This window comes from Calonectris borealis, chromosome 16 (genome assembly GCF_964195595.1).
Source record: "Calonectris borealis chromosome 16, bCalBor7.hap1.2, whole genome shotgun sequence".
Classification (NCBI taxonomy): domain Eukaryota; kingdom Metazoa; phylum Chordata; class Aves; order Procellariiformes; family Procellariidae; genus Calonectris; species Calonectris borealis.
The window spans coordinates 15,276,265-15,296,328 of record NC_134327.1 but is presented as its reverse complement, the minus strand read 5'-3'; the positions used below and the strand labels follow the sequence as shown (position 1 = coordinate 15,296,328).

General features: G+C 46.2%; 1 protein-coding gene across 1 annotated transcript in view; it reads left to right on the top strand.

The window, feature by feature from the left end:
* Positions 1 to 20,064, top strand: part of CACNA1H (calcium voltage-gated channel subunit alpha1 H) — a 256,884-nt gene that overhangs the window by 157,691 nt on the left and 79,129 nt on the right. The window contains exons 7-9 of the mRNA XM_075165481.1: positions 6,302 to 6,394; positions 8,334 to 9,123; positions 13,303 to 13,715. Of these exons, the coding sequence (XP_075021582.1) occupies positions 6,302 to 6,394; positions 8,334 to 9,123; positions 13,303 to 13,715 (1,296 nt within the window). The remainder of the gene's footprint in view (positions 1 to 6,301; positions 6,395 to 8,333; positions 9,124 to 13,302; positions 13,716 to 20,064) is intronic.

Genomic DNA, 20,064 nt, shown 5'->3' with positions numbered 1-20,064 from the left:
TTTGCATTTGGGCCAGTACCCCAAACTGCTGCTGTGTTCCAGACAGTGGTGTCTGGAGAAGCACTGTCGTTCATATAATTGCTATGTGGTACACTCATCTGTAAGCAAGGATCTCAGTCTGGCTTTGGTTCCCTTCTCATTGCAGACTCTTCATCTTTCAGCTTTGCTCTGCTATGAAACTCTGATTTATGGCGCTCTCTATGATAATGGACTCATTATTGCTGAAGCTAAACAGTTAAATACATTCCCTGTGCATAAGATACTTTACACAAACAGTGAAGACAGAGGATAATTATCACAGTAAATCAAACCTCATGAATATGGACTGAGATGTGATTTGTTATAAGCAGCAGTCATCTGAAATCAGTGATGTTTTTGCTGTCGGATGAGGATCTTGCATTATTTAGTGTGAAACGGAGAGACGGCAACTAACCTTACTTTTGTAGCAAAAGTTAAGTTCTTATGCATTTTTAAGCTTGTAGATTCACTTTCGTGAGGTTCTGGGCCACCAATAACAGCATCAGTGATATGTCCAACTTTATCGCGCTCTGGCCGTGCTCTGCTTTTCAAGACCCACTGTGAACTGGTAATGCTGACCAGACATCACCATTGATGTGGAACAAATTTGAGAGGTCACAAATCAGAAAACAAATGCGAGGTAGCACAGTTGCCTTTCATTTTCTGTTTTGCAGGGCCACTTTTCAGAGCAGATGCATGCTTTGCAAGACTCTCAATTTATAAAGAAATGGCTAATGTCACTTTGGAAAGTAAGCAAGCTCTCCGAGTGAAAAGAAAAGCGTCTGTTCAAAGGACGTTACTCAGAATATAATAAAACCTGTTTTTCTGACCACAGAGGTTACTTAACAACATGTGTCATGAGGAAATAATTAAAATTGTGAAGTTGACTTCAAAAATAGTGATTTGATTAGCTGCCAAGCACTCTGCATACGGAAAAGGAATACTCCATTATTCACTGGTCAGTGCTTGCTAGCCAAATCAATATGCCCAAGAGGGCAGAATGCATAGATAAGAGGCTTTCAGAAATGAATAGTGAAGGCCTTATAGAACTTACTGAGACCATCATCGTAATTAATAGCTCTCGCAATTTATGATATCATTGGATCTTGTCTTGATGAGATAAAAAGTAAACAAAACCAAATAATCATGACAGTCCTCAGAGTTGCTGTTCAGTTCAGCATAATTGATTTTGATGCAGATAATGCCCATCTTGTCCCCAAAGGACCCAATTTAGGCCAAAAAAAGAGTCCGAGTGCAAACTACAGATGTCAATTAAGATGAACACTTAAAATGGTTTGGAAACACTTGAGTTTCTCTGTATCTCTGTATCATCTCCTGCTTCGGCCAGGCACCGAGTTGAACAAGCACCTGCAATTCTGAAATCAACCACCAAGGAAACTTCTGTTTGCCAGAGCTACGCTGCTTAGGGGCTTTGAGCAACGTGCGAGATGCTGATTTTGGTTCCCGTGCTTAGGGAGGCTGTCGCTACAAATGAAGTCTGTTCAAGTAATCGCAGAAGTGAAATCTTGCCATGAGAAAGATCAAGCCTCATGGCTGGGCTGGAGTTTTGTATGCTGTGCATTCAGTTCTTATAATCTTTTCAGCTTCACTTCACACGGTAATTTTCCAAACTTTCCTCGATTGATTAGTGGCACCTCAAGGTTGATTTCTATCTGCAGCAGTCCATCTGGCACTAGCCATTAGTGCATTCTAATACACAGAAAGTAATTCAGTGTTTGACTTTACTAATTGAAGTAGTTTGGGTTGAAGTTTGCATGTCTTTTTTTTTCCCCCTGGATGATTCTTTTTGTCTTTTTCTTAACTGACACTAAAGCAAAAAATAACCTGCTCTTGAATCGATTATAGCCAAGAACTTGCAAAAATTTTGGCAGAGCTCAAAGACAAGGATTTTTATGATGAAAACTTCTTGACATAATAAAAGAAATTGTTCTGCAGAGACCTTTGAAGTGACCCCAGAAAAAACAAAGTAAACCTCGTCTCCCTGGGAACAGTGAGGAGATCTGAGTTAATTGCGAGCGTCTTTAATCTACATCTCCCTTGTGTTTTTCACCCTGGAGTTTTAGATTGATTCTGATTAGCTTGACTAGAAGACCTGATTCTGTCCCCAATTATGCTACTATAAATCAGACGAGCATCTTTGTTACAGCTGATGAAATTATTGCGGCATGAGCAAACCAAGAGGATCAGAATCACAGAACAGAAGACATAAAAAAAAAAAAGATTGTCCACTCTCATCCTGCTCGTATTAGTACGGTGATCAGGGAGTGCTTGACTGGGGATGGCATGAAGGGGGTCCAAGCCAAAGATCAATGAAGTCAAAACCTGACTTTACATTCATCTGAGTGAGCTTTCTATTAAATCCTTGCAGTGATGGGAGAGAGGATCAGACACAAGACTCAGGGCTTTAGTACTCAGCCTCATAGGTATTAATGGGAGACAAATGATTTATCCCATCCCTGCCCATGCTGCGTAAGAGGTAACGAACTGAACGAGCAGGCAAGGAGAATCAGACTGAGCATCATACAGGATCTCTGATGGGTTAGAGGACAGCTCTGTTCTCTGCCCAGTGTCTCAGTCCTTCGAAGGCAAAAATCATTTCCCCATGCTAAGGGGGCAGAATCTCCTTTCCCACTGGGTCTGCAGCTTGTGATTAGCAGTTGGCAGCACCCTCCAGGACAACGTTGCCAATCATCTTAATTGAATCTTTCAGCTATTTCTCTGCAGCTGCCAATTTCAGTGTGCCACCTATCTTGCACATCTTTTTCATCAGAGCAGAATTAGGAAACGTGTTTCTTGCTGTCTTATCTCTGTTGATAAATAATTGTATGTTGCATTTATTGGAAGCTTTGAACTGGTACATTTGGAGACACTGTTTAATATGTCTGTCTGTGAACAACCATGGCTTGAACAGAATTTAATTACTGAGAATGGATTGCTGAGATTGGAAAGCACAAGAAAGGTGCTCCAGGTCCTTGGAAGACATCTATAAAGGGCTTAGAGGGCCAAATGCTGGAACTGCAGTCAACTGGATTAATCAGATTGGAAAGTGAAGAGAGAAGGAAGTAATTTCTGCTTAGCGAAGTAGGTGATATTGCATTCAGGGTGCCCCAAGGGAGGAACAGTAGGCAAAGCAACGCTGAAAAAATATATTGGTGTTCTTGGGAGAATAGCGAGAGTTGCTAGCTTTCCCTCTTGAGTTCATCTGGTCTGAGAATAAATGTGTAGGATCAAACTGTGCATTGCAGCAGTGAACCTTGCACCAGTGCAGATGCCTTTGACTTGGTTCCAAAAATAGTTAAAGAGTTTAATTCCTGGTGTATAGACCAGGTGTTGGCAAATTCAAATGGTCTGGTTCCCATTTACACCAAGGCCTTGCTGGGGATATGCAATGAGATCTTGGAGTAGGAAAAAATGTACTCGTAAAGTCATTTGGAGCACTCTAAAAGACAGCAAGAAAGAAGTCCACAGCAAGAATCAGGCTCTAAAAACCGTAGAGACTGTTTCAGTCCATGTGTGTTGTCCTGCATTTCTCCAGAGCTATTTGATTAAAAAAAGAGGACAGATGTCTGTAAGCACGCTCTCTTACAGGATTGCTAGTACTCTTTAATCCTCGGCAGCTCAGAAATCCTTCCCCTAGGTACTGCTGCATTTATACTGGGTGATGAGTCCAAGAATGAATCCACAAAGATGTCAAACAGGAGAACAAAAGCCCAGCGGTCTGTTTATCCCTCCTGTATCCCTATGGTTTACAAGTGAGTAGTAAGTAATGCAAATTCTAATTACATCTTAAATATTCTGAGAGCCAGATGAGCATTTTCAGCCCTTCAGAGGAGAAATGTGGTGTGTTGATTGATTCTTGCTGAAAATGCTGTCTAGCATGCAAGAAAAATACCTCTGTAACTGTTGGTTGGCCCTCACTCTTGTCTCAGCAGCTGTTTCCCAGGTGGGGAGCTGGCAGCGCCTGCAGAAGCCCAACAGCAGCCCTCAGGTAACTCCTTTTGTAGAGAGGGCTCTGTGTTTAATCGTTTTAATACATTCGATTTGAGGATTGCCAGCCAAATGCAAATTTGGTGAAGAGGTGTATCCAATATGTTTGGAGTCGCTGGGCTCATTTTTCATCCCCAAGTGTAAATGGATGGAGCACCTGCTGTGCCAGCTGTGGCAGCCTGACCCTGAAATGCCCATCCAAACAGAAGGGAAGGAAGGGAGGGAACTGTGAACAGCATAAAGGAGGCTATTTCTTAGGTAGTTGGCAGTGATTTGGTTTAGCCTTGTGTCACCTCCCAACTTGATCCCTCCAGTTTCCCCATGAACCTACACAGGCATCGAGTGCAAGAGACGATCGGCTGCTGTGCACAGCCCACAGAGGCAAGGAATGCAGCCGAAAAGAACTTTGCTCTCTATAAATGTTTCAACCATGTTAAAGGAAAGGCGGAAAAGGGCAGTTTGAGTTTGATTGCTTGTCCGTTTCACACCACTGAACAGACTGATTACTGCCTGTGTCTGCCCAGACAGCTTAACCCCTTCTCAGACTCCAGGGTGAACAACAGCACTTACACTCACGCAAAAAAAATGTGTCTGTTGCTGAAAACTTTCCACACAGATTGATCTCTGGGGTTCCTGTTGACCAAAAGCATTCTTTTTGGTTTTGCTAAACCCATGCCACTGCAAGCATAGCATTGCTGTCTGATACCTGTACATCACTAACCAGCAGCAAGGATGTGGTATGAAAGAATATCTAATGCGTGTAATGAGGAACAGGAGAGGTGGGTGCAGTTTGTGTAAATGCAGCCAGCATGTCATCAGACCTGATTGCTCCCAGTCTTTAGCAATGCTGACAGAGTAAAACAGCTGCAGAGACAATTTTTACCTGCTCTTTGGCAGATCATGTTTATTGGTTTTAGCGTGGAGCTGTATTCGCTGGCTGCTTCTCACTCAGCTGTATGGTGGGTGTTAAGTTACGCATGCTTCAACATGGGAACTGGGTTTGAAAACTTGCTGGTAAGACATCACCACGTTTGACTTTAGGGTGAAGAGGAATCAAGAGTAGGTAGTGTTTCTCTTCTAGCACCCATGAGCTGATGCAAGGTGCTCTGACAGTCTCAGGGAAACTGAGTGCTTGTGTGTACAGCAATGCTCTCCCCCTTGCAGATGTGGTCATATACCAAAGATCCGTATTTAGGAGCTTCTTCCAGCTCCTTGAGTAAAAAAACAGGAGAAAAGTTCCAAGGATTCATGTCTGACTTCCCTGCAAGTGTTTTGCCCGGATGCTCCAGGTGTGACAAGAACATTGTTTTATTCACTGCCTCAACAGCAAGTGCTTTATGGATCAGCTTTTCTGTACACACCATACAGAAAGTCCTCTACGCTGATGAGGCTTGATCCTTTTCTTGTTCGCAGCAAGCTAATTCACAGTTCCTTCACTGCAAACATGGTTTAAATCAGGAACGGTGCCACTGAAATTGGAGGCAGGCAGCAATTCTGGGTTTATGCTAGGACCACCAAGGCTCACATTAGGCGTAACGAATAGGATACATCAGTGCAAGTAAATTCAGACAGGAGCTTTGATTTTGATGGAAATTGTGCTGGAATTTCAGCTCTAGGACTAGTAGCAAGATAGCACTAGAAGTTTGGTATGTTTTATCTAAATAAAAAGTGTAAATGACATGGCAGAATTTGCTTTGCTCTGCACACAGCCTGTGTGGTGTTAATTAAATCCTCAGCTTCTTTTTTAGTGGAAGGAAGACTGAGAAAACGAGTATGAAATCAATTCTACATTTAATTAAAGTAACTCTCTTCCCACTATAGTATTGGTGATGCAGTTGTAACGGTGAGCCAGTAGGAATCACAAAGAAATGGTTTCACAGAAACAAAATTAACTTAAAAACTTAGGAATTTTATGGGTAGCATTACAAAACCAGGAGCCTGAGGTAAAAGCCCAGATCTCTGCACAGAGAGGCTTTTGCTTTGTTTATAATCCCTCCTTGGAAGTGCTTTGCACTCGCTTAGAACCAGTTTCAGATGTTTTATTGTAATGTTTTATCATTTTCATCGTACCAGATTCCTGTAGAAACCTCAGGCCAGTCCGTTGGTCACACATTGCTGCTATCCTAAGCCAACTGGGAAAAGAAGTGCAGCAGGTCTGGATGGATCCTGAGAGATGCTGTGGAGTGACGAGTAGCAGGCACTATCAGAAGATCAATGTTTACTAACTTTTTGGTTGACTTTTGTTCTTACACTTTCTTTCTCTGTCTTCCTGTAGGTTATAACCCTGGAAGGATGGGTTGACATCATGTATTATGTGATGGATGCACATTCTTTTTACAATTTTATATATTTTATATTGCTTATAATAGTAAGTATGAACTGTGAGATGCTCCCATTCCTTGTTCTTATGGGGTAAAGTTGTTCCCTGGGCTTGTCACAGAGAAGAGCCAGCTGGGATTCAGAGTGGGAGACCTTTCTCCTGCCATAAAGTGTAATCATGCAGGTTGTGATTAGTGCTGTGGGGACAGATTATTGGCTACAACAGTCCTTTTTAGTGTCACATGTGATGCATAGTCACAGCTTGTCAGGCCATATGGTCTTCCCTCCCTCTTACTCTCCCAGTCTTGGTCTTGTCACCTTGATGCGTCCTAACTTCTGTACCTTGGCCAAGCAACTGCTAATCAGAACAAAAAGCGGAGAGACTTTAGCTTTTCTTCCTTTAGCCTCCTCAATGTGCCACCTCATTTCGGTGAAGGGCCCTCAAACTATTGAACTTCACCTGAGCCCTTTAAATAACAGTAATAATAGCAGTGCACCTTTCTGAGGTCTTACGGTGCTGTCGTTCCCAAAAACAAAGTATTACTCACTGGAGGTGCTGGACGTTGCCTTCAGAAGCTGCCATTCCATGTTAGCGAGGTTCTTTTTCTACAATGGGCACAACCTTCTCCAGGGGTCTACATCTGTGGAAAAGTTAAGCATTTAAGTCAGGAGGAAAGCAGAGGGAAAAGTACCGCGTAGATGTCAGGCAGGACATGGGACGGAGGCACTTCAAAGTGCTTTTGTGGCTGGATATTCTTTATATATAACCCCATCCTCGTCAATGTGGTTTTGAAGGCCTTCGGAAGTCAAACCACCACAGCTCCCACCACCAGTGGGAAAGGCATGGATCAGAGCAGTGTGAGAGTTTCCCAGTAATGGATAGCATTCTGAAGCCAGTGATTTTTGAGCCTTTAGCAATGGGCCATGCATAGTAGAGATTTATGCTCCACTCTTTTGAGCCCTTCTCTACATATGGATCCTTGCAGAAAAGCCAGAAGGTGACTAATCTCCAAGTCACTTGGAGCTGAGAATGGCACCCTTGCTGCTTGTCAAACAGTATCCAGGCTGATATTACAAACTGGAGAATAGCACTGCAAACCATCTCCCAACGGCTTCCCCTGAGAATTCACCAGACAATGGTCCGGATTAAATCCATACGTTTCCTAGTGAGCACAGCGCAGAGGTTTGGCCATGTAGACAGTGGCACTTTCTTGACGTCAGTCCCTTTCACGCCTAAGGGCACTGATTCTCTGATGGGAATATTTGACATTTTCCTTTGGCTGATTTATGAACCCAAGTGATGAAAAACCAGTTTGTGGACTCAACAGCTGAGGGAAGGATGTAGCCTTAGGTCACTTCACATTCTTGTCCTTGGGACTTCATTTTGAAAAGCTGGTATCACCCAAGAACACATCAACTCAACCAGACAATAAATGAGGCATTTCTAGGAGCGCTGAATCTCCTGGAGGTGCATTACTCTGTGTCAGAGAGATATAAGATTATAAGGTCACAGATGCATGGACCCTAACTGTCCTCCTCAAAATAAGGGCGCACTATGCCAGGGTGTGAAGTGATAGAGGAAGAGGCAGTTTCAGTACAGCACAAATTGGACTTCAGACCATCTTTCCTTGCAGGTTGGCTGGGTGTTTCCTCGTGATCTGTTTTGTGGTGGTAACTGATTGCGTTGTGTTTCATATGCCCTGTGTTAGTAGCAAATGTCATCACTATTGAGGCGAGGAAAGTGGTGAAGGCCATTGTTAACAGCTTTCTTTGCCATTGCCAAAATAATTTAACATGGCTTAGGAGCAAATTTAGCAGCTCAGGCACATGATGACATAACATTTGGTGAGCAGACCCTAAGATTTGGCATGTTTGGAAATCTCGGGATTTCTAAGAACCACACTTCAAGTCCAGACAGCATGTGGTGGTGAAGAGCGTGTCTTGCTTTGTAAAGTCCCTGGTAATTCCTTTCCCTGTGTTTTCTCCAGGTTGGTTCCTTCTTCATGATTAACTTGTGCCTGGTTGTGATAGCAACACAGTTTTCTGAAACAAAGCAGCGGGAGAACCAGCTGATGCAGGAGCAGCGGGCCCGTTATCTCTCCAACGACAGCACAATTGCCAGCTTCTCAGAGCCAGGTAGCTGCTATGAGGAGCTGCTCAAATATATCTGCCACATCTTCAGGAAGGTGAAACGGCGGACAATACGCCTGTACAATAACTGGCAGAGTAAGCGCCGGAAAAAAGTTAACCCAAACAGCACCACAAACGGGCAAAGCCACCGAGGCAAAAAGCGCATCACCTCCATACACCACCTCATCCACCATCACCACCACCACCACCACCACCACTATCACATCAGCAATGGGAGCCCTCGGGGGCCACGCTCCAACCCTGAGATCTGCAACCTGGAACTCAAGGTCATGAAACCTGGAGGCCAATTGATGCTTCCTTCTCCATCACCCAACTTGCAGAGCCCTGCTCCTCCTCCAGATTCGGAGTCTGTGCACAGCATTTACCATGCAGACTGTCATGTTGAAGGACCACAAGTGAACTGTAAGTCTTCCAATGCCCCTGCAAGCATTAAACTGACTGCTGGACTCTCCAACCATAGCAACATGAACTATCCTACCATCCTGCCTTCTCCAACTAGCAAAGCCAGTTCTGTTCCGGTTCCCAAAGGAAAGAAGAATGGCAATTCACCTGTGGCCGTGGTTAATAGCCCTGTAAATTTGGGCACGGATTCTTATGGGAAGCTGCAGCAACTGGTAGGAGAACATGGTAAGGACAAACAAGCTGACTTTTTTTGCTTAGGAAAACTGGGCAAAGGGCAAATTGCTCAAGAGTTAAGATGTTAATGATAGCCATGTAGGGTGCTGAAGATGGAGGCAGTTTTGTGAATGCTATTGGAACTGAGCGCTGAAGCCAGAAATAGGACAGGTTGAGGGAGTGAGAGCTCTGTTCCTTCTACCCTTGTATTTGCAGCCATTGGGTAAAGCAATATACAGGATGGTCCGGGCAGTGAGTTCAGGCCACTGCTGGAGGCCTCCTTCCTGTGGTTAGAAAGCATGTGTCTTTGAGCTCCTCTCGTGTGCTTAGTGATATCCTGGAGTTTCCCCTCTGTTCCCACCCAAGAACAGATCTATGCAGCCCCTGGAATTACAACTCTGGTGAATGACAGACCTGCCAGCTACAGCCCTGCAGCAGAGAAGCCCCAGCTGCTGGGACATGGTATCCTGAGGGGGAAGAGCAGGTGGAAGCGGGTGGAGAAGCATAAGGTATAGGAAACATAAGAAGTTTAAAACAGGGGAGGCACTGAAAGAACTCAAAACAGACACTTCTAGAAACCCTTAGTTCTGCTCTGATGGGCCCCTGAGCCTCCGAGTTTCTTTTTGGCAAGAAGGAGCAGAAGGTTTGGAGGAAGGCCCATGGCCACTGCAGGGTCTTGCTCTGTGCTAGTCCTCAGAAGATGCATGTGAGGGCAGGAGTGTAGCAGAGCTACAGGTCTCAGGCTTTCCCTCTCGTCTTTCCCCATGTGCAGAAAAAATGTAGGACTGAGTGTTACTGCAGATTTGGAGCTCCATTCAACCTGAATGAATGAGGAACATCTTGGGACTCTTTTGTACCTCTGTCCCATCCCTATCTGTACAGACTGCAGCCACACCAGCATTGCTAATTAGCGTAGTTTCATCTCCCTTCATGTATGAATCACCCACTGCTGGAGTAGTGATTACATGCCACACTTCGGTTTCTATTTTGCAAAATGTTTCCTGTGCTCATGGCTGGAGCTAAAGGCTGAAAAATAGCGTCTTAAGCCCTCAAATAATAAAAAGTCAAAATGATCTAGCTTCTATTTTTTAATCTCTTTAAGCCAAACTCGTCATCTGTTTTTTTCAATGGCTGTGTTTTCCAAAACTGTTTATCTGTGTGTGCGTGGACACAAATATTTATCCTAGTGATGTATGTGCTGAAAAAATACCAAGCCTAGCTTGGGGGGGGTCACAGTAAAGGTTGCTTGCCAAACAGGTTGAGTGGCTTGTCTTTGTTAATATTTTTTTTTCTAAGTGACCATACAAAAGGGTAAAGTGGATTGTTTATAGAAATTGCCTTCGGCAGACGTTTCTGTGCGCTTGGGAGCTTAGCAGGAGGGCAGAAGGGGGCAAGGTTAGTTGCAACGTTCTTCCGTTGTTAAGCAAGGGCTTTATATGAATCACTGGTTCATCTTTAACTATGCAAGTTAATGAAGGTTATTATGAGAATGTGTATGAGAATGTGTACCTTGAGACAAAAGCCCAGGCTCTGCAGAAGTCTGGAATTGGGAAAGCAAGGATGAGCAGAAGAGCCGTTACTTGGAAGGCAGTGCTCAAGTCAGAGGTTTGGTTCTTCGTGCTTGCAAGGGGATCTGCTGCTGGGGTCCTGTTCAGGAGAAGAAAGCCTCAGATCTCAGTCCCAACTGTGACATCCCAGGGCCACTTCAGTGACTTGGGAGATTTTCACATAGCCTGTTGTTGTTCTTTGAAAGCTGGAGGTTAGATGGAGTTGCTATTAATAATGCAATTATAGTATCCTCTTTATACAGAGACATTTCAGCCCAGAGGATGCCAAAATGCTTTAAACAAATATCCTGGAATTGTTGTGTCTTTTTCAGCAATATGGTGATATCTAGGGGAAGGGGTGGATGCCGCAGCTCTTGGCTGGTGAGCAGCAGCTTATCTGGCACCCTGAGGAGCGCAGGGGCTGGGAAAGGAAGCAAGTCAACGGGGTCCATCTGGAGACCCTGTCATACAATGTCAGTGCCCAGCTCTTCCCCTCTATGGCTCTGGTTCTTTCCAGGCCCTCCTTCCCACTCCTGCTGCATACCTCTTGCCATACCAACAGGGCTGAGTTGGATTTACTTCTGCACCGCGATCATCTTTGTACAGTGGGGATGATGGACGTGTCTTCCAGGCTTCAGGAGGATCTTTAAATGCCACATAAGCTAGCTCCTGAGGGAGTAGCTCTGCCAGGCATAGCTCCCAGCTCATCTTTCTCCACCCCAGCCTAAACTTAGCAAAGGAGCCATATTAAGTCCCTACCCTGTGCTCGGCAGGGAAGGTGAGGTGGGCTCATAAGCTTGCCTAACCCTCCTGGCCTCAGCCTCTTTGGGCAAACAAAGAGCTGTTTCACTTAATTCGCTCTTCACTCTTACAAGTCAACAAGCAGAGTCTGTTCACTGCAAGACTTGTGCAAGGAGAGCACACAAGTGATAATTGAGAGCATTAAGGAGGCATTAGCAGCCAGGGCACTCACAGCCCCAGCTGGAAGCAAGGTTGGTGTCTGCTGGGAAAGATGCAATTGTGGGAGAGAGTATTCTCTTCCCGTCTTTTGTTGTGGAATTGAACAGCGTAAAGTACAGCCTGTTCCTCCGTGTTCTTGTGCCCTGCAATGCTGTGAGGTTATTTTAGCAGGCAGCCAAGGAGGCTCTGGTATTTTTAAGACATCTGCGGCGCCAGTATTTTTCATATAATTTTTAACACTTTGATAGCAATAGCATCAAAAGACATCTGGCAAGCCCACTACCTCTGCTATCTGCGCTACTGTGGCTGCGCTGCAGTCCTTCCTCATCAGACCAGTCCCGATCAGAAATGCCATGCTAACGTGCAGTGCTGCACCGGTGCTGCTTGCGGGTTGAGTAAGGGGGCAAATATTTCTGATCCTCCTGGTGCCTTTGATGTAATGACCAGGAGAAGGACAGTCCTCTCCTGCAAGGCTGTTTTGAAGGCCAGTGATATCTGAGTGACCTTCAGACAAGTAAAATATATTTTGATTTGTCACAACCCAGTTTTGAAGCTAATGGGGTGCTTTATTTCATTTGGTGCTGCCTTTTCTTTAAAGACGTCCTCAAGCGTCAGCCAGGAGTAGCTGAAATCAGCAGCATTACTGCTGGGTGAGCTCCAAGCTCCTGGGCCCAGAGCCAGGAGCATCCACTGCCTTTTGCTGGGTCTCCCCAAAACCTATCCAAGTGTCCCCATCCAACCTCCAGTCAGGGGCATGTTACAGGGGAAGACTGTCCCCTCACCTTATTTCCCTGAACCTCACGGAAAGTTTTCATTGATGCTTGAATGGCATTTTGTAGGAAGGATCCCATGCTCGCAGTATTGCATTCCTGTTGGGTTTTTTTCCGCCATTAATATCGGGTTCCTAAATATGGAGAAACTATGAATTTAGTTTCTAAATAAGAGGAAATAAAATCTGGTTCCTGTTCCACCCGAATCGTCCTTGTTACGCTTGTCCGTATCATCTCCGCACCCTGGCTCTGTGAGGGCAGCCAGCATTTCTTCTCACACCACAAAACATGTGGCAATGTGTTTGCTTTTAAAAACCCTGAACACTCAGTCCTGTGCCTCAAGCAAAGAATTCACCTGAGCTTTATTAAAGGCTGAAGGAGGGATGAAGGAGACTGAAGGGACTATATGACTCTGAGCTGTGATCCGTAGTCTGTAGCCACCTTTGGTCTATTTCTCCCTCTCCCTCCTCGTTATTAACTAAATGGAAGCGCTATCTAAATTGAGTGTAGCAGCTTGATAGCGCTCAGATCACCGCTAATGATGTTAGCCTGGTCAGATATAATCAAATATAATTGAAAGTGAGAGGTGTGCCAGTCAGTCTTCCCCCAGCAGCAGAACACAAAATGGCTGCCACACTGTGTGGAGAGAGGCCCCTCGGCCCTGCATCCATGGAGGGGGCTAGAGGGTGGATGTCAGGGCTTGGGGAGAGAGGAGCAGAGGGAAAAATGAGGCAAAGCGAGAGCTGCTTGGCAAGATGGATGGCTAGAAGGCTATATTAGGGTATTACATTTATTTGAGGATGTGGCAGGAGCTGCTCTGTCCTGGACAGTCCCAGCACCGCCCGAGCGGGGACACAGGGCTGTCCGCCATGTTGAGGATGTGAGGTGGCTGACGGTGTGTGTCTCCCTTGCAGGTCTGCGGCGGACGCCCAGCCGGCTGTCGGGGCTGAGCGCGGCCGGCACGCTGCCCAGCCCGCCGGGCGGCACGCTGACCTGCGAGCTGCAGGACTGTCCCTTCTGCGCCAGCCTTCTGGAAGACCCTGAGTTTGCCTTCAGTGAGTCCGACAGCTGCGACTCCGACAGCAATGGCGTCTACGAGTTCACCCAGGACCTGCGGCACGGTGACCACAGAGACCAGCTCCAGCAGCAGCGGGGCAGGAGGAGGAGGAAGAAGAAAAAACCCAAGGAGAGGAATAAGGTCACCCGCCTGTGGAAGGCTTTCGGCAGCAAGCTGAAGAGGATCGTGGAGAGCAAGTACTTCAACCGGGGGATTATGATAGCCATTCTCATCAACACGCTGAGCATGGGCATCGAGTACCACGAGCAGGTGAGTGCAGGGCTGGTCTGAAGAGCCCTGAGGGTCTGTGATTTCAGGCACTCAGGGCATGGTGGCTTGGGGTAACTCTGTCAAAGCCATGCCAGAGGAGGAGCAACCGGTTTTCATGCAAGTTGGAAACGCTAGATCTTGCAGACGTGTGATGAGCAGGAGCATCCTTCTGTGTGCAAACAGCCTGGAAGGTGGCTGGCAGCACTGCCGAGGTGTGGAGAGTTTAAATGTGTGTGTTAGGACGCAGCGGCTCCTGACTGCTTAAGTTGCTTGCTGTGATTTATTCATATAAGCATGAATTGTTCTGGTGGAAATACCCCTTTGGTCTGATGGTGGTGGTGCACAGGGGACCTTGTAGTGCAAATAATTCAGGCAGAAGTTTCTTCTTTGATCCTGGAGCTTTAAATAAAGACTTAAACTGTCAGGCAATGCTAAAAGCAACAAATTAAAAAAAAAGTTAGTTTCTCCCTGAAGGCTCCAAAAGCTTTAATTTGATTTCATAGGGTACAAGTAGGTCTTTCTTCTAAGTGTTTGGAGGGAGGAAAGAGAAATCCTGCTGTTCCCAGTATTAGTCTGAATGTGGTGATGGCAGCTGAGGACAGCTTGTCTTTGTTGTTGGCTGATGGGAGCTTGAGGGGCTGTGCAATGGGAGAGGGAGGTGAGTCGCCTGAGTATCTCCAGTTGGTCACTCTGGGGAAAGCTATGCTTTTCTGGGCTTTTCTTTCTTGGAAAAACTGGTTATTTTCAACTGTTTTCTCAAGAGGTGCTCTGGAATTTCTCATGCTGCCTCTGTATCAGGTGCAGAAAATGCATCCCAGTGAGGCCAGGACATCCTCATACTGATCTTCTGTGAGGTCGAAAGTCAAAGGTTCATCCAGTGCTCCCCCAAAATCTCCATTGCAGGTTCAGGACAAGGTCAAGGTTATTTTTAAAGCTATTCCTCCTCTCTGCCTTGGTCTGTCCACTCAGGAGTCAGGAGGACAGGCAGACAGAGTAGCATGGTACATCCAAGGGCAGGACAAGAGGCTCTGCATTTTCTTCCCCATCATTTCCCAGGTTTAAGTCCTGCCCGGGACCATGGCAAACAATCCTTCAGAGTGCTGCTACTTTATTTTCTCTCCACTTGTGTGCTTTAAACCCCCATATTCTATGCTATCTGAGATATATTTTCTTTCAGAAAAGCAAGTACTTAGCTAAAACATATGAACCTCAGCCGTGCAACAATAAATTAGTTCACACTTACAGCACAGAGCGTCCAAACCCAAGAACGAAATAGCTGTCACTGTCAGCTTTCTGTCTGGTTAGTTGTTCCACAACAAGTTTTAAAATTAGGAAATACACTTTGTCAGTCACCTTTGAATAGACCATTCATTCCTTGCGGCAGCTGCATTTCTGCATGGATACTCTTTTGTCAGGCGGATACAGCTTTGTCAGTCCTTGGATATTGCCATGATGGGCGCTGGGGGAAAACCTTAGGCAGGCTGCAGTGAGAAAGTCCAGGGATCGCATGGAGTCTGTCCACAATCACTCATATAAAGGTAAATTGTGATAATTACATCCTTGCTGCTAACAAAGGAAAACTGTAGCCGGCAGGTTTATATTGGATTTTACCTTGTAAAAGATTTGCTTTAAACCATCTCAAAGCCAATGGCAATAAAGATTCTGAAGCTTTTGGCTATGGAGCATTAGACTCCCGCCAGTTTTGCTCACAGGCACTGCCCAGCATGGGCCCAATAAAAAGGGAGGAATTTTGAAGTGAAAGTTGTAAAAGTTCTTCCACGTGCCTGACTGCAAAGTGTCTCTGGTACGCAGTGGGGATAACGAGCCGTGGAGCTGTCAGAGCCCGGCTTCGAAACACCTCGCCCAGGCACTCTGCTATCAATGGAGTGACCTCAAGGGCATCCCCAGAGGCTGAGAGACTATCCGAAAGCAATAGAAAATGGCTCTAGGCTCCCAGGCTGTTTGGCACGAAAGTCTGGGGCTTCTGTGAGTGAAGCGGGGTGATTTGGAACCTGCAGCTCACCTTATGTGAGAATTGGCTGCAAGACTTGGGGTCGGGGGCTGGCTTTGTGTGGAGATAAGGAGGAGATGGCTGAGCGAAGCTGTCACGAACCCACAGCATGGTGTTGGGACGGAGGGGCGGTGAGAATGGCTCATTTGGGGTATGCCATGATCCTTGCCAGGAAAAACAGTTTAATCACAGCTTTCTGGTTAGTGAGTGATGGATGCTGCCCAGTCACTCAGCACCTCTGCTCAGAGCAGGTATTACAAGGCGAGAAGGTGTGAGCCTTCCCCAGGCTGTTAACCAGGCACAGGTGTTGCCATCGTCTCCTCTCCATCCTCCCAAGGGCAAACCTGGAGGCCATTCCCAAAGTCATAAGGATTTAGGAGCTGCCTACAAAGATAGCTATTCTGTGGCTCTCCTTTGCTTTCCTTGCTCCCCCCGCGCTGTTCAGTGTTACCCAGAGAGCAGGGTTCAGGGGCTCACTTTGGGGAGACCTCCTGTGCTCTGTGCCTGCTGACAGCAGCATGGGCAGGGGACTCCTGGGCCCTGAAGCCCTGCAAAACATCACCTATCATGGAGATATTTGTTCTGGATGGAACAGCTTAAGCATGTTCCTTGGTCTCGACTCTTGCCACTTGTTTTCAGCCATTGACTGGTTTTATCAAACTGGGCTGCAATCAACGGAGCAGCCACAGGGGAGCTCTCCTCAAACCTCACTGTCTGTAAGGAAATGCCCAATCCCTTTTATAAAAAATTATTGATGCTGCTTACTTTTCTTTTCTGGCTTCTCAGACTTCATAGTCATCATTTGCAAATAGATGGGCACACCATATAAATTTTTGTTTGAGTGCTGTTCAAAGCCAAGGCATCAACCCTCTGTGTGTGTGGGAGGGGTGGAGGGTACTGAACAACATATGGCGTGGAAGATAGAGCGGTACTGGTCCTTGGTGCGTTATCTCGCCTTTCATCCCGGGACATGGCAGCACTCTGCGAAGAAGTCTCACGGAGCCCTCTTGAGGCAAGCGAGCATTATTGTCCATATCTTCTGGATGAGGAAATCGAGGTTGCAAGGTGCCAGGCTGGGTTTTACTGCTGGCCCTTATCGTAGCTGCAGGGCAAGGGGCTGTGTGTGCCATAACAGCGCTTTGACAAGACGGGAAGGTGATCTTGTCTGTACTGCCACAGTCCCGCATGCTGCCTCCAGATGAATGAGAGACCTGTCTGTATCCAAATCCCCTCAAGGCTTCAATATGTGTTTTTATGGGAATTTGAAGCTCACAGCAGTCTGCTCACGGTTGGTCTGGCTCCTCTTGGCTAACATAGCTGGCACCACCCCATTTAATGCACGTAGCCGACGTAATACCCTTTTAGGCAAGGATCCTGTCCTGTGACTGAGCACGACCGCTGTAACAGCTAGCTGACTCATGGGAAGGATGAGGAGATGCTAGAACTGCTTTGCACAGAGCTGTCCTTTAGCAGTCCTGTTCTTCTCGGAGGCAGATTGAACATTTCATGGCAGCACAGCCAGTTTGTGGCAGGAGATCTGGCTAGCAGGAGGCAGCTGACGATGGGAAGCGAGTTTCTTTGGGACTTCAGTCATTAGCGGCAATCAGATCCTCCTGCAAAGCGCATCCACGGGGTTAACAGCCAGCTCTGTCTCCAACTGCCGCGTTGTACATGGCTGGTAATTAGGAGGTTACAGGATGCTGTTAGTTATCAACAGCACAACTTGTATTTCAAAGGTTAATTGGCTGGTTTGGAGTTCCTTTTTTTTTTTTCCTTCCTCTTGTGCTTTATTTATTTATTTGTTTATCTCCAGCACGAATAAGCACTCCCACAGATGAGGAAAGCCAAGTACAAAGAAGGCAGCAATCCTTGCATTAATCTTCCAGGCAATTTCAATAGATTGGATGATTTTGTTATGCATTCATTGCAGCTGACAATTCTCCAGAGTATGTGAGAACATGCCATGGCACCACAGCAACCAAGCAGGAACAGTGGACTCCAAAAGCATGACCTCTGCCATGCCTTTGGGGCAGTCAGGAGAGGTGCCTGGCACAGGCAGGTCCTGGTCCAGGAGCTGTGTTTCCAAGTGCCTCTCTGCCACTGAAGGCTGGTATCTTTTTGTCCCAGAGTCAGCTCCTGTGTGTGCTTCGCTGACTGGTCTGAAGCAATAATTGCTACTTCTTCAGTCTGCCTCGATTCCCAGCTCCCTGAGTGTCCAGTAGAAGGACAGAGTCCTGTTCCTTTGTCCAAGAGAGATGCTGACGTTATCCCTGCAGAAGAGTGAGCTCTGATTTCATTCCTGAGGACCTCTGGTTTAAGTTGTGAGGAGAGACCCCCACTTAGCTTTCCAGAGGAATTTGTAGAAGTAGTTGTTGATACTTGTAATGATTCCACATAAAAGGCTCAATTTACATCAAATGGCACTAGAAATGCTATTTTATATTCACTTCTCAGAAGAGAAGTACAAATTAGTATTTGTTCCAAGCTATTGCTGTTCAAAGAGCTTTTAATTGCTTTTCTGATCCCTTATCCATGGCATGTTTCGTTCAGAGCAGCTGTCTTTAGAGTAGGTTGGAGCTGACCTTGGTGGGCAGCCAGTGGTCCATTGCTTATCAGTGTAAGAGAAGTATTGGTTTTGAGTAGCACATTTTATTATTCTGGAGTAAAAGTAATTCTGTGTGATTTAAGGTAGCAACTAGCTTCTCTAGTGACGTTCTATTTTAGCATTTGTCAATTTTGGCTTGAAAAATTGGTTTGGCCTGGAAAGCTCAGCACTTGCTCAGAAAGCAGAGGAGAATCTTTCAGTGGTGTTTGAAGCAAATTGCTTAAATTCCTTTTGAGTTGTGAGTCAATAAAATATTACCCTGATCTGAGATTCTCACTTTCAGCTAGTAAAACTTGTTCACTCTTCCAACTCTTTGCATGATCCAATTTTAAGAACTCCCACGCTAGCTGAACTTGAAGCAAACAGATTCCCCCAGCCCAGCCCGGGATGTGAAAATTCAGCCCAATGTGTTTGTGCTTATTGCATAAATGACGTGAGACTCATTTTGCCCTTAGTAGTCCTTTGTTCTATGTGTTTGGGCTTTGTCAGCTGCATACCAAGGCGTCCCTCCCCGCTCCCCCTCCGAGGTCCCAGCAGTAAGCCTGGAGTGGACGGCTTTCCCCATGCGCTGGTTTGGTAGGGAAGCTGTGTCGGTCGAGAACACGTGCTGGGTCTCCTGAGCAGAGTGACAGAAATTTGGCTCGCTCAACAAACACCTTGTGATAATCTGAATTCTGTCCCCATCTCTTGGGAGGGAAGAGAAGGGCTTTGTCTGGAGACCTTGGGGAGGAGAGGTGTTTCCCATCCTCTTGTGCCCCAAGGTCATACCATCTTTTTAGTGCTCTCCAGACCACCTTTATCCAGGCCCCCTTTTCTGCAGACAGCCACTCTGTCAGGACATGAACAAACCTGGTAACAGTTTAGGGATCCCCTCTGCACAGTTCAGGCTGCAAGGTTTCTGATCAGAGCCAGCAGCAGCTCATACGTGGAGCGTTCACACCTGGCAAGGTGTCATTCCCATGTTAGAGGGAATCAAGGGTCACAAGCAAGATAGCATGAACTGACGGCAAATGTTTGCAGTTAAAAGCCAGGTGTCCCGGCTCAGGACTAGATCCCTGTCTGCTGGACCTTAGCAGCTTTGATGGCAAAGGGTGTAAAGCACATCCTTCCACAGGGAGCCTGCCGTGAGTGGTGTTCATGGAGCTTTCTCTCTCTCTTACTCTCTTTTGTCATTTAACTGACTCCACTGCTCTGCTTTCCTTCTGTTGGATTGTATGTTCTTGGTATATTTTTTTTTACTATATAAGGGAAAGCATACTAGAGATCCATCCATTCCTCTGCCTCCTACCAGACAGGAACAGCACCTCTCCAATGCAGAATGCGAGTGTCATAACTCATTCGAGTGCTGACATACTGAGCAGTCAGGGGAGAGTCAGGAGAACAACAGAGCTAGTCATGGCGAGGGGATTTTGCAGTCTGATCTGGTTCCTATAGATGTGCTCATTAGTCTAGGGAATAATATTAGGATATTCCCTGTGGAACCGTAGGCACGTTTTTACCACCACCAATGGTTCAGTTCCTTCCCCTCACTTACGCCATTAGTTGCTCTCTGTGGTGAGGGATTGGCCGTATAAATCACATCTGCGCTCTGCCAAGATGACGGACTTCTTAATCAGGTGATAGTAACATGCTTCCCAGCATAAGCTGTTGTGTGGAGACTGGAGATCTGCACAGCACCAGTGACAGACCCACGCCATGTAGCCACAGTGTGTGGGACCCACCAGATGCGTTTC